At 45.1% G+C, this 16,378-nt stretch overlaps 6 protein-coding genes across 6 annotated transcripts; 2 read left to right on the top strand and 4 right to left on the bottom strand.

Annotated features, from left to right (window-relative positions):
* Positions 1–1,393: 1,393 nt before the first annotated feature.
* On the bottom strand, positions 1,394–3,827 carry PADG_02002 (uncharacterized protein; the record flags this gene model as incomplete). Its single annotated transcript, XM_010758854.1, has 3 exons — positions 1,394–3,126; positions 3,192–3,376; positions 3,469–3,827. 3 exons carry the CDS (start codon positions 3,825–3,827, stop codon positions 1,394–1,396), a joined length of 2,277 nt encoding a protein of 758 aa, XP_010757156.1.
* Positions 3,828–9,052: 5,225 nt separating this feature from the next.
* Positions 9,053–9,360, bottom strand: PADG_02001 (uncharacterized protein; the record flags this gene model as incomplete). Its single annotated transcript, XM_010758853.1, has 2 exons — positions 9,053–9,175; positions 9,205–9,360. 2 exons carry the CDS (start codon positions 9,358–9,360, stop codon positions 9,053–9,055), a joined length of 279 nt encoding a protein of 92 aa, XP_010757155.1.
* Positions 9,361–10,043: 683 nt separating this feature from the next.
* Positions 10,044–10,874, bottom strand: PADG_02000 (phosphatidylglycerophosphatase; the record flags this gene model as incomplete). Its single annotated transcript, XM_010759369.1, has 1 exon — positions 10,044–10,874. One exon carries the CDS (start codon positions 10,872–10,874, stop codon positions 10,044–10,046), a length of 831 nt encoding a protein of 276 aa, XP_010757671.1.
* A 513-nt stretch (positions 10,875–11,387) lies between these two features.
* PADG_01999 (uncharacterized protein) lies at positions 11,388–12,149 on the top strand (the record flags this gene model as incomplete). The annotated part of the gene is made up of 4 exons (XM_010759368.1): positions 11,388–11,444; positions 11,588–11,648; positions 11,773–11,902; positions 12,047–12,149. 4 exons carry the CDS (start codon positions 11,388–11,390, stop codon positions 12,147–12,149), a joined length of 351 nt encoding a protein of 116 aa, XP_010757670.1.
* Positions 12,150–12,892: 743 nt separating this feature from the next.
* PADG_01998 (uncharacterized protein) lies at positions 12,893–14,512 on the top strand (the record flags this gene model as incomplete). Its single annotated transcript, XM_010759367.1, has 4 exons — positions 12,893–13,097; positions 13,204–13,917; positions 14,003–14,296; positions 14,433–14,512. The coding sequence occupies 4 exons, from the start codon at positions 12,893–12,895 to the stop codon at positions 14,510–14,512; spliced, it is 1,293 nt and encodes a 430-aa protein (XP_010757669.1).
* A 403-nt stretch (positions 14,513–14,915) lies between these two features.
* Positions 14,916–15,673, bottom strand: PADG_01997 (uncharacterized protein; the record flags this gene model as incomplete). Its single annotated transcript, XM_010758852.1, has 2 exons — positions 14,916–15,051; positions 15,132–15,673. The coding sequence occupies 2 exons, from the start codon at positions 15,671–15,673 to the stop codon at positions 14,916–14,918; spliced, it is 678 nt and encodes a 225-aa protein (XP_010757154.1).
* Between the last annotated feature and the right edge of the window lie 705 nt (positions 15,674–16,378).

Here is a 16,378-nt window from a genome sequence, read left to right as displayed (position 1 = left end):
TTTTTATTTGAATTCCCCCAAGGGATTGTATGTAGTCAACGATAAGAGAAAAACGCAGGTAACACGTCTAGGGAAACAATTCCGTCTTGACATATTCCCTTTTAAGGCTGCTAGTACACTATCCTGTTATCCAATCTCACATCTCACGGCCAACGCGAATCCCCGGCCCTCTGGCTATTACTCTTCTTGGGCTCTCAATTGATTTCTTACTAGATTTCATCGTAGCTATTTTACAAAGAATACAGATAGATAAATACAGGCCCTCTTCAATAGATGAGATAAAAAGGTAAAATAGTACATATATAGTGATTGATATTCTACTATAATAGAAATCACAACAAAACCCAAGTTAACTTCAAGCAGGAAGAGAAGTGAAGAAAAGAAGCAAAGAAGAAGAAAACATAAAACAAAACATAAAAGAGAAACATATAATATCACAATCTGAAAAAGAAGTGAAAAGAAAAATACTAAGGAAAATCATGGTTTCATCCATCCATCCATCCTCCTGAAAAAAAATAACAATAAAGGGGAAAAAGAAGAAGAAAGCGACGAAGACCAAAAACAGAAAAGGGAAAAAAAAAAACGCTTCAGTCCAATTTACCCCTTTATCCCAGCTATAATAAATTAGAAGTCCCTTCTTGCTTGCATGCTCACATAAAACAATACATAAAGAGAAATGAAGAGGGAAGAAAAAAGAAGAAAAAAAGAGGTTGAAAAGAAGAATCAAACAAGGGATAATGGTAAAACAAACACATCAGAAAAAGGCAGAATAAGTGAAGAGAAGAGAAGAGAAGATAACTGAGAAGAAATGAAATGAAAAAGTGCATGACAAGAACTATGACATAGCATAGAATAGAAGGAACAAAAATAATGAATGAGAGGAGAAACAACAAAAACAGAGCCACTGCACACATATGACAAAAGGGGGGAAAAGAGGCAGTGAATGGTGGGTTAGGGAAGGTCCAATGTTGTCTTCTTGTACCTACCGGGCCTGCCTGTAGATTGATGATAGCAAAGGTTTGACAGAGAATGAGAAAAGGGAGATGGGGGGGGGGGATATATATAATATATATAAAGGACATTAAGAAAGTGTAGAAATGAGAAATATGAGATGGGATGGCTTGGAAAAGTTTTGAGTTTCAGTCAGAAGAAATAAGAATAAAGATCCATGATGCAAATTATGATAAACCCAAAACAAGAAGAACAGGGCAAAATAGGGGGTGGCGGTGGTTAATGAGAAAAAGCAAGGAGATATTCAAACGAACATAGTAAAGCAATGAACAATATATACCCATACCCATACCCACACCCGTCTACCCGGGACACGAAAACAGAATCACTCGATGTCGCCATTCACTTTGTCAGAGTCGGTTGGATTTTGATGCCTATGGTGTCAACCCTCCCCAGCACTAACGCCAGCGACAAGACTCCCCAGATCGACAGTCCCATTCCCATTTCCATTCTCAAACGGCAGCAGACCATGGTAATCACCCTCATGCACAGGCGAATGCCCCCGCACATGTCCACTCTCGTTCTCATTCTCATCAATATCAATCTCAATATCATGATGATCATCATGCTGCTCATGATCCTGCAAACCTTGAAACGCAAGCACGAAGCTATCATCGTCAATCGGCGGCGAATGCTGACCAGCATCATGACCATGCATAGGTAGATTCATACCCACGCCCATCCCCATCCTGCCCATATTCAACCCCATCCCTCCCCCCATTCCCAGATCCATATGGGCATTAAGCTTGTGCTTCGCATATATCTCGCTCAGCATAATACTTTCCTTATCACCGTCACCTCTGACAACATTTGCCCCATCACTACCAACATTCCCTTCTACACTGTCAGGAAAACCACCCATGTGCTCCGCACTCAATGACAACGAAAACATCTCCTCATCCACATCAGCGCCCATGCCAGTACCATGAAGCGTCGAAAGTGGTGGCGACGCATTAGCAATCATCGGTTCCACCTGGCTAACATTTACATAAGGGTGGGACAGTGGCGATGTAGAGGGTCGTAGTAGTCCTGGCTGCTGGTCGAGCATGGGTCCGGTGGTGGGAGATGGTTGGGACAGGAAAGGGAGGCCGTATGGGGTTCCGAGATGTTGCGGCTGGGATTGAGATTGTTGATGTTGTTGAGATTGCTGATTTTGAGCCTGTGGAGCGTTCGTCGGAAAGAATTGGGGATTAGCGAATTCCGACGAGGTGTCTGTTGTAGTTGTAGCTGTAGTGGTGGTGGATGTCGTTGCTACGGTAGTTGCGGACATGGGGGGCTGAGGGAATGCTCTAAAATCCACAGCATAGCTGGCCGAGGTGTCGATGAGTAGGTCATTATTTGCAATATGGTTATGGGGGATGCGGGATTGTGGGATGGGTATGGGGGCGAAGATATTTGGGTCCGGTTGGAACTGGGTGGATGGGTGTTGGATGTGGAAGGACGGTATGGGCGTCATGGAGGCAAAATCCATAAGTGCAGGGACGGAACGGCTCCGCTGTCTCTTGTGCCCGTGTGCACGACCAGGATGTAAGTTCATGCCGAAGTGGTTATTACTATTATGGTTCTCTTGGTGGTACATGGATGAAGTGGGCCTGACAAGCTGGTTTGGCTGGGATGCCGGTCTGTGAAGGAGGTGGGGGGAGACGGGTGCGGAGACGGCATAGCCATTGAAATCGTATTGCACCAGCCGGTTCTGGAAGGATTCAAGGGAAACTAGGTTGGCAAGCTGGATGCTGAGTGTCTTTGGGGCACCGCCCAAATAGTGGACCAGTGATTTTGTAGCCTGTTGATTCTCTGTGAAGTCCCTGCATTGGTAAAAGCCGCCGTTATTTTGCAAATCCATGTAGAAATTTGGTGGGCGGTTTAGTTCGATGACCAATCCTCTAGTTCTCGGGCCGGTACCATCGGGACCGGGGACGGTATCACCTGACTCCAAAACGATATTCTTTATAAAAGCGAACGGGTATTCGATCTTATATCCAGCAGAGTCATTGTGGATATAATACGTGACGATACCTTTTGCCGGGCAGTAAAAGATTATTAGATCCATGGCAGTTTGGGCAACACGGCACCATGATCCAATTCTCAGAGAACCGCACTCAAGGTGATGGATTACTATTTTAAGATGTCAGTTTAGTCTACCCACCCACATTTGATTTGAGAAACTGGCGACTGCCTACCCGTTTTACCGGAAGACGCAGACTGGTGCATCTCGGTACCATATCCCCTATTGAATAGATTGCGGGCATCGGATTTCGATGGGTCAAAATGAAGGGCAAGATATTGGCGCATTGACTCGGGAATTGCATCACAGTCTTCACCGGATTCAATACCCTTTTTGGCAATCATCTTGATCTTGGCTCGTCTGTATGTAGTTAGTGATGCCTCTCCAAAAATATTCATAGATAGGGGTGTGTATCGATCAAAATATATAAGAGTATGCCTGAGCGAACACACCTATTCTGAAACCAAATCTGCACGGATCGTTCAGTCATATTTATTTCCTCCGCAATTCTCTCACGTACAGCAGCAGTGGGGGTGGGGTTCTTATTAAACTCCATTTCGAGAGTAGCGAGTTGATCCTGGGTTGCGCGCTGCCTTTTTTGGTTCTTCTGCTGCTGGGTCAAGGTGCTTTTCCTTGGAGGGCGACGGAAAACGCGATTCTGATGCACGGAAGATGTTATGGGGGCATTTGCGGAGGATAAAGGGTTCGATGTCATTGTGGTTGTATTGCTTGGTGTCATGGAAGTCGAGTTGCTATTTGATAGGGTGGTGGCCGTGGAATTAGGCACAGGCTCTGTAGTCGAAGAAGCCATTATTTATGTCAAAGAATGAATATTGGAACGAGCGACACGATGCGATGCGACTAAATTGGAGTTGTTGAAAAAAAATATCCGAGTGGATTGCGCCGCCTGGGAAATGGGGGACTGGAGGTGTGGAATAAATCCTGTCGCGAGCCGGTCGACAGGTGGGAATAGTCGTCAGTTCGTATAATTTATCGAGACGTCAAGCTCGAATCGGAATGTAGGCAAGGCAAAGGCAAGGTAGGTTAAGGTAAAAATGAGCGGATATATCCAGCAGAAGAGGAGGCTAGAGGGAGGAACAACAGAAACGAAATGAAAAATCAACTGATAAAGTGGAAAGAAAAAGTAGAGATGGAGAATAGAACAAGTATAGATGATAAATAAAATGGTGGCTCTTTCTCCCCTTTATAAAAGAAAAAAGGATAGAATTTCCCCCCGCACTCCGCGATGAGGCAAGGAGGGGGAGGCAGAGAGCGTAGAATATATAATAAGGTGTGTTTGGCGCCCAATAAATCAACCAGACAACCCCAGAGTCTGTCGACAGGTCGATGGTGTTATCCTCTCTCAGGGCTGATTATCCTGTATGATATTATCGATGAGAGATCGGATGATGGTGATGGTATTGATGGTTGAGTCGCCAAGAAAAGAATGAATGGTATGTGAAAAGAGAGGCTGAGCCAAGGCAGCGAAAAAGAAGGAGTATATGCCTAAAGTCGAGCGTGTCTCTCTCTCTCTCTCTCTCTAGCTCTTTTCTACCAACGTATATCTATATATACGAGTCGAGTCAAGAGGAGATGACGACGAGATGGGCTGTAGTGAAGGGGGCGGCAGGTGGGCCGGGGGGATGTTCGTTGGACGATACGAAAAAAGAGTATGGAAAAATGTGAGGTAAGAATAGATAATAAAAAAGAGGGTTATTGGCAAGCCGTAAATGAGTGAACGGACTTAACCAGGAATAGCTGAGAGACAAAAGAATGAAAATACAAGGAAAGAAAGAAAGAAAAAGGATGACCAGTATAGGATCTGGGGAGGAGGAAGAGAAGAGAGAGGATGAAGAGGGAAGAAGCAGAGGAAGAGGAGAGGAGGAGGCTGAAAAAAGGTTGTTGGTTGGAAGAGCAGCCAGGAACTAGACAACCCACTGCGAGACAAACCACACCAAACCGGCGGGCCTTACCAGACTCTCTCCAGACTCAACCAGACTCCCCAAGACGCACCAAGACTCCATCCAAACATCACGCAACCAGGATACAAACACCTTGCCCGTTCCAAACTAGTGTTTCAAGAAACCATCCCCCAATCCAGCCTAGTTTTCAGGGGCATCAGGCTGTTGATTGGCTATCCCAATCAAGATGTGGGGACGAACAGTGGATCCCTGGAACCTTGCCCTGATTGCCCAAACCAAAGCCTCAAGAGCCCACGCCGACTCCAAGGAAGGAGATGCGCAGGGCCTGCGTCGCCCAAGCAGGCCAGGTGGCGTGGACAAACATCCATGTGTCGTCTCCTAGAGGGGGACCTCGGAGGTCGGTCGTTCTGTAAGCGGGTAGGGCGGATCCCAGCGTCTGGTTGGCTGCGAACAGGCAGAGACATAAGGCACCTACTGAGCATCCCAGCCATGATCCCAATCATTTATCTCTTCCCATCCGAACTCTTTTTGCATATATACTATTATGTATGCTGCAAAAATACGCCCAGGAACCGGGAGACCTTACTGCAAACGAGCTGGTTTCGGAGGTGCCAGTACTTGCCTAGTTCTCTTCTTTCGATATCGGATGCAGGCAGACACAGTACATTTACAGATTCAGACACACTTACATGTACTCCGTACAAGAGAGAAAGGGAAACGGAAAAGGAGAACGTTCGTATATCGATGTCGTGTCACCAAATAATGAACCGTCCCATCCATTTGGCATATAAAGGACGGAGTTATCAGGTTAGCTCAAGTTAGGTTTAGGGGGCGAAGACCGAAAGAACGAACGAACGATCGATCTATTTCACTCTCTACCGACTACATTTATTGTAACCATCCATTGGGCCTGATAGTTAACTATTTGGCCATGCCAGCTGCGACTTTATTGCCATCAAATCCCAGTCCACGGAACCAACCATTATCCGTTGTCAGCCTCTAACTGAGTTGCCTATATTTAACTATTCCTTTTTTAAACTTTTGACTTTGACAACACATCCTGGACACACGAGCAGACACCACGCTCAAATGGCGTAACGTTCTTAAAAGGCGCAAAGGACGTAAACATTGACACCGGGGTGGCAAAGAAAAGAAGGAACGAGGAGATAAAGCCTCTGGGTTACTGAGTGGCTCTATTAAAAGATACAAATAACACTCACTCTGTGGTACTGTGGTACTGTGGTACTGCACATCATCTCCACGCACTTTGGCTTACATTTAGCTGCTCGTTTAGATATCTGCGGCATGTCTGACCTTTGGGAAAAGATGAGAAAATCGAACGTACACCACGTACAGTACAACGTACTCAGTACAGTAACGAAGATATGTAACTGAGTGCCTTTAGTCCCTTTCGCAACAATGCATCGCAACGTTGCGGAGAATTGATGGTAATAGGGCAGTTATGTAACAAGGCACTGATCTAGCCACATATAAGCTGTGCCCTAGCTCTTCTATCTCCAATCCCTTCTGTACTACTTCTTTGCCAGAACATGTAACTACGTAACCCCCCATTCCATCGCTCCAGTTATTAGTTGAAGATATGTCTTATCTTTAACTCCTATGGACAGTACAGAACACGGATTATACTTTTCTCTGTTCCCTCCCCCTACCCTGCAATCCGACAACGGGGTGACATCCATAAATCTTCTAGTTTCCCATGGATGTAGTAGCCCTGTCGTCTTGTGTCGTGTCGGTGTCTTTGACTCGCTGACATCTTACATACATCTGACATCCCTAACTTCGCATTGCTTTTTTCTCCTTTCTTTTCTTGTCCTTTTCCTTTTCCTTTTTTTTTTTAAATTTTTATTTTATAAAAGATAGCTAACTACTTCTATGTCCTGCTCTCATTTGCCATAATTATTCTATGATCAGTGAAATATTAAATACTATCGTCTCTTCGCTAAGCCTAGTTCCGCACAAAAACATAAACGCCGTGTAATACGCGATAACTTCAACTCGCACACCAATAGCGACTCCGTGGTTAGCCTGCTAAACTTAACTAACGTTCGCTTAGGGTTTTGGTTTCAAGCTCCTCGATAGTTCCGCATGAACTATATGTCTCCTTCGCATAACAGTCATGATTCACTTTTGACGTGGTGTTTACCACCCTGGTTAGCTATTGCATTGAATAAATAATACTGAATATAGGAAACACCAAATATTTCCATTCGTCCCCAATCTCCCCTCCCCATCTCGTAATACCGGCAAATGGCCATAACCCCCCCCCATCCTTTCAGGGGTAGGTAGGGCCTCCAATCGTCCCCATCAGAGCTGGGCCTCAGGATCCACCTCCGCACGCGCACTTCAACACTCATTTTTCCCCTTTTCAGAGAAGGTAAAAGCGATTTCGGCCCGTCTGTTTTAAGATCTCGCGGCCCCATGCCATGGAGAAAGCTTTTACATGCACATATACGGCGTGGGTGGGCATGCCCATACAAGTCATTTCATAAACGTGCGGCCTCTTCTTCCGAAGTGCATTCTTGCGCCAGATGAGACGCAGTAATGCGGTGCTACGGTGCGCTACGGGATGCGGGATACGGGGTGCGGGATAGTAGTGTGGTAGGTAGGCAGGGAGTTTGAAAGAAAACGCAGGTAACTAGTTCCTAAATACCGAGGAACAGGAATGAAAATAAAAGTGAAACATCTGAGTGGGAGGGAAACGGGTGCAAACTGGTACTCTTCTTTTTTTTTTTTTCACTTCGCCTCCTTGGAGATTTATGAGATCATGGGTTATGCCTAACTGTATCATGGATTCTCGTTGATATGATCTGTATCACCTCACAAAACAATCAGAGATTCTATCACACACACACACTCTCTCTCTTCAGCCACACATCGAGAGAACTAGTTACCTCCATCCCCCTGTTGAACGAGTATCCAGTTTGTTCAGACGAAACAAAGAAATCAGGTTCATCATGCACATGCACAGCATCACCAATACCAGCATACGGACTCGACTGATTCATCATATTGCGTGTCTGCACGTGTTTGTATCTGAACCTATGTCCGTGTTCGTGTCCATCTCCCGTGGAGGCGTTGCTGTATCCAGGTTCATCTGATGGCGTGGTATGAAACCCCTTGCATGCAATGCTACGACATAACATGCTATGACTTGACTATTCTCAACTCGGTTCCCAGACGTTGGGCCTGATGCTATGGCACAGCTGCTGCTGCTTGATTCCATTTCCTGTGAAAACTAGCTCCTACAGCCATTGTAAGAGCTACATTTACAGGTACAACAGTCTAGTTATTGCTTGTACACCTCATCATCATGATGTGGCCGCTGGCTTCTAGTTCCCGGATGTTGTTAATTCCTGCTGCAGCGCATGTCGTTTTCGGAGCATGACACATAACTACCTGATATCCACGTCAAAGAGAAATCCAGCTCTTGAAGGACCATGTGCAATGACTACTTTATATCATGCAGAGCAACACATGGCATTGTCGCTGTTTTCTTTGACCTTAGCAAAATCAAAAGATTTCTCCGTGGGTTCTCTTCGTATTCCGATCGATGATCGCTTCGTCCTAAGTACGTAAACAGGCGTATGGATATAGAAAGCGGTTTGAGCTCTTTGGCAGGGTGTTTGTTAACTACAAAGGTCATCATTCGATAAGCGTCAATAGGCGTCCAAAGGCTTCCCCATATAACTAATTAACATCCCTAGAAACCTCTGTTGGGGTATTGCCTGCTGCATTTGAAAGCAGCCGTCCCTTCTCGAAATCCTCTACCTGCGGGCCAGGCCTCTAAGAGTTTTACCTCAAGATAATATCGCACAAGCGCGGGTGGCGGCAAAACTTTCACTCCCCTTTTTTCACTCATATCAAAAGCTCGTTGAAAATCACAACCAACAAAGTTCCTGATACTCCAAGTAACCAGATAACAATACTTTCAAGCATCATCCTAAGCTGCGAGGCAGACTTACGACAAACTGCGTGATAATGGGTTAATATGTCTGGATGCTTCGCAACCCGACAAGAAGAAATTAATCGCAGGAATAGATAATTCCGCATGGTCCAGTACTCCCACAATCAGTGGCGTTTCAGGTGCCTCAGCTCACCAACATCCAGTAGGATTATCGGTAAATATCTTCCATATTCTAACTTCGGAGACTTTGGACAGCACACTCGCTCGACTGCGTTCAGTTGGCTCGAGATCCACAACAGGGGGTTGGAAATGCTATTTCTAATATAAATAGTTTCTCGTACTTCCGAGACGTTGTTCACAAGCTCAGTCACGATCGATTGGGTTTCAAAGACACCAAGCATCACAGGAGTGGGTAACTCCTCACAGAGCGGCTGAATTTCAAAATACCCCACCTCATTTCTAGTTTTGCCCTCCGGGAAGCGATTTGCTAGCTCCATTCTAGCATATAGACTTGAAAAGCGGGACTTAAATTCAACCCTAATCCCTTGATCGCATAGAAATAAGTAACAACACGGTACTAGAGGGTTGTGGTGAGAATGATCCTGACGAACAACTGGAACTCCACCGAGGTTGGTTAAGTGAACTTTGTTGCCCCCAAAGCAAAGAGCCGGGAATACGTTGGATGCACATTTTTATGCGGTTGCGTCGCAGAGGCTGTGTCTGGGATGAAAGAAATGTATGGAGAAACTCCTACATGATGTTCGTTGCCAGCTATATCAAATTGGGGTTTATGAATACAGTAGGAGGAATCAATTGCTTCGGTACAATGTCGGAGACCGAGGAATGGAAATCATAGTCTAGCAAATTGCGACTAGCAGAACAAACAAGACGCGAGCTGCTATCTGCAAAATGATGAGAAAACAGGCTATGGCTTATGTTAGAAACCGGATTAACTAGTATAGTATACGTGATCGAGAAAATGACATACCTTGCTTGGTGTATATAGCTGGTGTAGTTGGTGTCATTTTGCCTCTTCCAAAAGTCGCACACAAATATGGTTCTCATCGAATATCATCCACTGTCTGAATACACATTCTCTAGTATGTTCTGTAGACATCCAGAAAACCCAAAAATAGACATACAACCGTATACTTACAAGAATACAAACTTCATACGTGGGCTAGACTCCGTCTTCCCACCCCTTCGGCACCGCAGGCGCAACGCCTCTCCGTCTCAGATACCGCTCTAACCTCACCTCCAGTTTCGCCAACGTCCCTCTAAAATCCATACCCTCCTTGCCTTCATCCCCACCCTCAACACCAACAGTCACCCCCTTCTTCGTCCAAATGCTCCACGATCCCATGAGACCAGCCATAATCACATCAGTGCCAAGACGGTCACCAACTACTGCAATCTCGTCAGGAGAGGATACGACGTTTTGGGCACGAAGGTGTGCAAGTATGGCAGGGTAGGAAAATGGCTTCTTTAGCGGGTGACACTTTGGCGGCGTCTTGGAACTTTCATTAGATCGAACTGCTCCCACAGGTACACCAGATCTAAAAACTGGAATTCTAAGATGGGATAAAATTGATTCCAAATGCCTTGCTTCCTCTTCATAAAGGGAGTTGCTTGGATTGCTGCCCGCCGTGTTGGAGACAATTAGAATGCCATAAGGGTTCCTGTCCATGTTGAAGGGAGAGGAAGGGTTGGTGCGGAGCTTCTTGAGCTTTTCCAAGTAGGTGGGTGGAATTATGAGAGACTCTGGAGGCGTGAGCGTGTTGTCTTTGTCGATAACGAGCGCGTGGATTTTAGGTGGGGAATCATGCCGATTCGCATCGTTTGTAGGGGTGGAGAAGTATGAGGAGGGAGCAAGGTGAGCGCCCAGGTTTTCCTCTGGGAGTTGGAGGAAGGTGGGGATTGTGAGGTTTGGAACGAAGAGGGATGGGTTGCGGAATAACGTGGATATGGCAAGATTGAATGCCGGAAGGTTGGGATTGAGTGGACGCGCCATTGCTGATTGTTTTGCTCTCTTACTAGGAGTATTTTGCAAGAGAGTGGAAATGTAGAGTGATTAGAAGTAGGAAGATAACATTAAGTAGATGGATTGGTGCCCATGATACTTAAGTGAAAGAAGAAATAAAGAAAGAGAATTAGTCCAAACTAATTCCTTATGGATTGGATGTCGCTATAGGACAGATCTCTGTATGTGGTACGCAATATGTTGTTATTGGTGATGGTGTTTGCTCAAGTGTTGTTACGTGAACTGCCGAACCTTGGAAGTGAAGGATCAAAGATGGTTAATTCTGCCCGTTGCTAACTAACTAGGCTAAATCCCAGGAAGCGGTGTCTTTGATCCAGAGTTAGTTCTTCTGCTTGACGACAATCCAACCTCACAACTATCATGACCTGCGACTGACCCAAAGAATAATATCTGGACAGCTCTTATCGACTTATCCTAGGATATATGCTTGTTTATTTGATTGCACATTCTGCTTACTGAGCTTGGCGCATTGTCGTTTTCAAGATGGGCAAATTAACGAGTACGATTGGTATACCCATCAAGCTCCTCAACGAGGCGCAAGTGAGTGCCGCTTCCAGCCACGCACATTCCTTTTTCAATATCCTGCCTCTTGGTCGATATCCGAGAAGATCATCTGCTCTATTATTGCGCTCAATATCCCGCATTTGAAGCGATTGCCTGCTTACCACTCCTTGCGCGCATAGGGACATGTTGTTACGCTAGAGATCACTTCGGGACAGGTCTACAGAGGAAAGCTACTTGAAGGTGCGCGCGATTATGTCCTATTTTATACCCTTTATTTTCCCTCGGTTTATGAATATTGTGATGGGGGAAAGCTGTGGCCCACACATTGTGGATTAGTTTGTTAACTCCAGTTACGTGACCACAGCCGAAGATAATATGAACGTTCAACTCAAAGACATTACTGTTACAGCTCGTGACGGCCGTGTTTCGCATCTCGACCAGGTCTATATTCGGGGAAGCCATGTGAGATTCTTCATTGTACCAGATATGCTAAGGTATGGTATCTAAACAGCTTCCTTCCTTTGTTGACCACTCTGATAATCCTCCATTCCCTTCATATTTGGACGGCTAGCTATTTTATTCTCAAATTCAGCCAGCTCCATTTTGGAAATCATCACTAATTATTCTTCCACTGTTAGAAACGCACCCATGTTCCGGTCGAGAGGTCAACGTGGGAGAGGTGTCGGTTTGGCCCGAGGCAGAGCCACTGTCAACCGGGCTCGGGGACAACGGAGAGGTTAAGATATACTCGTTTCCGTGATATTGGATGCTTTGGAGTTTACTTTATTTTTATTTTCTTACGGATAAATCAAAACTTGCACACTTGTGATTTTTCAGATATAGCACGACTTCGACCACTGGAATACAGGCGCCTTGTTTCTGAAGACTTCTTCGTCATGTCCTCTATCTTGCCAGAATGGAGAATTACTGACAAGTAAGCCGAAACGAATCTGACGGAATTGGACCCCAATATACGGAGTAGACGTTTGTTAGCTGGTGAAAAAGTGGCGGGAATTGTTTGCTCACCAGGCCCTTAAAAGAGGGAATAATGTTCTTCAACTAGCCGCTAGCTTAAATTGAAGAGCTCAGCATAAATATGCTATTCCTCTTTTGTTCTTGAAGCTTGATAAGAAGGTTGTAGTGCTGTAGAAATTTTCCCGAATGAATGAGGGCTCATCATCCTTTGGAGTATCTCCGAAATCCAGCCCTGCAAGAAGTGGGATGACGACAGGGTTTTTCATACGACTGAACTGGAGACAATATTAAACTTAAAGTTACTTCATACTTGTATGGATATAAAATTCAATTAATCTCTAAGCTGGCATCTAGAACCCCCTTCGGTATACAATCAGTACCCTTTCCCAGAGCGAATTCTACGGGCATGGGAATATATGGTTGTTACTTTAGTTAACAGCTTCCCGCAATCCTGATCCCCCGTCCTAACCACCTTTTCTTAATCTCCCATACATCTATATAAACTCACCATGTCATCTCCGCGACAGCTCGGGAAGAAATCCTCCGATAGGACAACAACACCCCCCCGCATCTCAAGCCCGCGCCGCCTCCTAATTCTAACTCCCGCACCGCAATCCCACTCCATCATCCCTCCGTTTCTTCACAGCCTAACCGGAGCTGCTGTAACCCATGCGCCGCAAGCTACGAACGTCGCCCAGCTAGATGGGAAAGCAGGTGAGCTATTAAATGAGTTCCTATTAAATCAATATATGGATTCTCTCTCCCCATTAGATTATCTGAACTCTCTAATCATGTTTCTCTTGCCCTCCCCCTAAATTAGACCCCGCCACATCGGCGGGAGTATCATCCACGTTCGCTGGATACACTACACATTCTCCGCTACAGATAGCGACAAAATATTACACGGCAGATATACCAATATGGGTCGACGAGCTGCCCTTACCTCCTATATCCACGTCATCCCTCCCGCAATCGCAGTCTACGACCGAAGAATCTATACCTCCACTGACAGAACCCCAGCTTCCCTTACACAACGGTTCCTTAACCTGGAAATCTGAATTCCTTTCTGATGAAGCCCGTGAGGTACGGGATGTCATTGGGGCTATTATTGTCTGCATAGAAAGACCAGCCATGATACAACCAGTTCCTCTCCCCAATGGTGGCCCTGACATTTCTCAAGCTATGGAAAACAGGAATATGTGCGTACGGTATCTTAAAGAGCTGTTGAGCGCTGTTGCGGAGGTCAGGAATCAGATTGAAGAGGAACGGGGAGGAGCTGGAGAAGTTCCTGGGTTAGTTGTATTGGTGGGGAAGCTTGAAGGAGGTAAAAAGGGTGAGGGAAAGGGTAAGAGTGGTGCAGAAGGGCTCGATAGTTTGGGGAGCGGTGACTATGGTGATGCACAAGAACAGATTATGGTATTTAGTACTAGGTGGTGGGAAGAACAGATGTCTGAAATGGGCCATTTTGAATTAGAAGTTGTGACTTGGGATCCAAAAGAGGAGGAGACGAAGGAGAAGAGGAATGTGTTTGGAGGTTGGTATTTTCACCTATTTATCTGTCATACCCTTCTTGCATTTTTCTATGCAATCTCCCTGCTGAATCCCGAATCTATTTGCAGAACTCGAAGGCATGGCACGAATAAGGGAAGTCTTACACACGAATGAGTGGACCTCAAGTAACCATGGAGACCTCTCTGCGAACTTCCTACTCGAGTCCGACGAAGAAAGTGGTTTTGATAAGGAAGTTAGTGAACTAGAACGTGAAATGTTTGGCCTGCGGTTGGCGATTGAAAAAGGGTGTGATTACAACGGTGATAATGAAGGGGAAGGGGGCATTCGCAACGACAGCGATGTAGATGAACTTCATGTTGAAAACATGGACGGGTTGATGTTGAGGATGCAGGCTATTAAAGGTGAGGATGTCCCTTCTAATTTTCTTACTCAATATGGTATCAGCATCGAGGCTCGGAGTTTACTTGTTTTCTGTCCTGCCATTCCCACGACTGACTCTCATCTTCTTCACATGCGACTAATAAATCGTATATATAGATATGGCTGCGGAATTACCAGAAGCAGAAAGAAAGGCGTTTGCTGTTAAAGCTATCAATGATATTATGAAAGATATGTGAAATGACAAAAGAAATAATGGAAGAAGAAAAAAACCAAAAGAATTGTCACAAGGGGTGAAAAGAGTAGTCCCCCCCAAAAAATACTTCCCTATCACATCTATGAAAACTGCATTAACATACATATGTCATTACATATATTCTATATATATTCTAGTACAGTCTCTAATATCTATCAATCCGCCCGCTTGGCGGCTCTCATCACCTTTCTTCTCTGAGACATCATATGCGTATACAAAATGTACGAACCTATATGATAAAAATAAAAGGTGTTAATGAGAAACACACCCGGCACAAGCAAAACCAGCGCTATGAATCATACCAGGAATGTAGATAACCAAAGTTGAAATAAAAAACCAGGCCAAAGCAGGATGGATATCCCCTGCCGGCGTAATGGCTTTGTAAATCAAGCAGCACTCGCTCGAGATCCCGATAGGATAGAGGATGAAGAAGGTATTATATCTTTCACAAATCCCACGTTAGCTACGAAAAACATAATGAATAAATCAATATAGGAACGGCTCCTATTCCCTCTCAAATCACTGGGACACTGCAGTTAATCCATTCTCCACCAGGGGAATTACTGATGGTGGGAGGAAAAAACAACAAATAAGAAATATACCTCAACCAAATCACCCACCGCGGCACCGCAGCACCGCAAACCTGCAATGTAAAAAATCCATATCGAATACACTCCGTAACCCCCCAAGCAGCCACACAGCCAACAAACGCCCAATCACCCAATTTCGTCACATCATGAGCACCAGCAGCATTACCAGCACCCACAATCCCCTTCTCCCGCCCAATCCTCTCTACGGAGAAAAGATACAAGACGCCCCACACAACCAGGATACGACTGGCCACCTGCATCGCGGTCGTGACGACAGAGGCGCGCACGAGTTTCGCCGCTGAGTGCAGGATTTCCAGAAGCGCGAGGGACTGGGTGAAGAGGAGGAGGGGGAAAAGGGTATCAAATGTATGCGCTACATTGTTAGCTGGGGTGAGAAGGGTGAGGAGGGAGATTAGGCGGACGGTTATCGTGGCCCATAGAGCGAAGGAGAGGGCATTGTAGAGGAACAGATATGCGGCGGTGGGTTTTGAGACTGGTTTGCTGGGGCGCGTGCTGCTGCTGCTGTTGCTCCCTGGGTTCTTCGAGATCGTCATCTTTGACGTTCCCGATAAAATGTCTTTTTGCTCTTTCTACAGAGGGTGTTTCCGGGGCTCAACAGTGGTTTAAATGGGGAGCTTGCTGGTTGCGCAGAATTCTCTTCTACGTTCAATTGAGTAGAAGTATGGTGGAACTATTGGCAGTATGCTAGAAAAGGTGAAAAATTGAGTGGAGATCCAAGAAAATACGAGCATATCTGCTGCTCAGTTACGCTGCGTAAACAGTCAAGACCAGAAGCTTTGTCGAATGATAGAAAAACACAAATGTCTCCGACCTCGGCCTGAGACTTGGAGTTAGTTAACTTGATTGGATGCATTTATTTTAATAAGCCACACCTATCAAGAAAAACTTGTAATTTGTATTTAAATACTTTATTTTTCATTGAAGAGTAATAATTTCCAAATTATTAAATGAGATACTATCAAAATATCGGCGCCCGAACTTTGGGAACATTAGCACACTAAACAAAGATAGCAAATGAGCGTATATAAAAGGAAACAATCTAAGGAAATAATATTAGGATACTTGTATGAACTCAGTAAATCGTCTCATCGTTTCGTTTGATAAATGCCCTGTCAATCCTTAGTCCCTGGCAACTTGAAATTTTGTTAACATTCGGCGAAACGTTTGCGTTGGAAAATTCGCGGAAACGCTTTTAAGAAAGAAAAAAGAAACAGGAAACGAAAGAGCAAAAATTAAAC

Source organism: Paracoccidioides brasiliensis, assembly GCF_000150735.1.
Source record: "Paracoccidioides brasiliensis Pb18 unplaced genomic scaffold supercont2.2, whole genome shotgun sequence".
In the NCBI taxonomy this organism is placed as follows: Eukaryota; Fungi; Ascomycota; class Eurotiomycetes; order Onygenales; family Ajellomycetaceae; genus Paracoccidioides; species Paracoccidioides brasiliensis.
The sequence above is the reverse complement of the archived record's forward strand: the minus strand, read 5'-3'. Positions and strand labels throughout refer to the sequence as shown.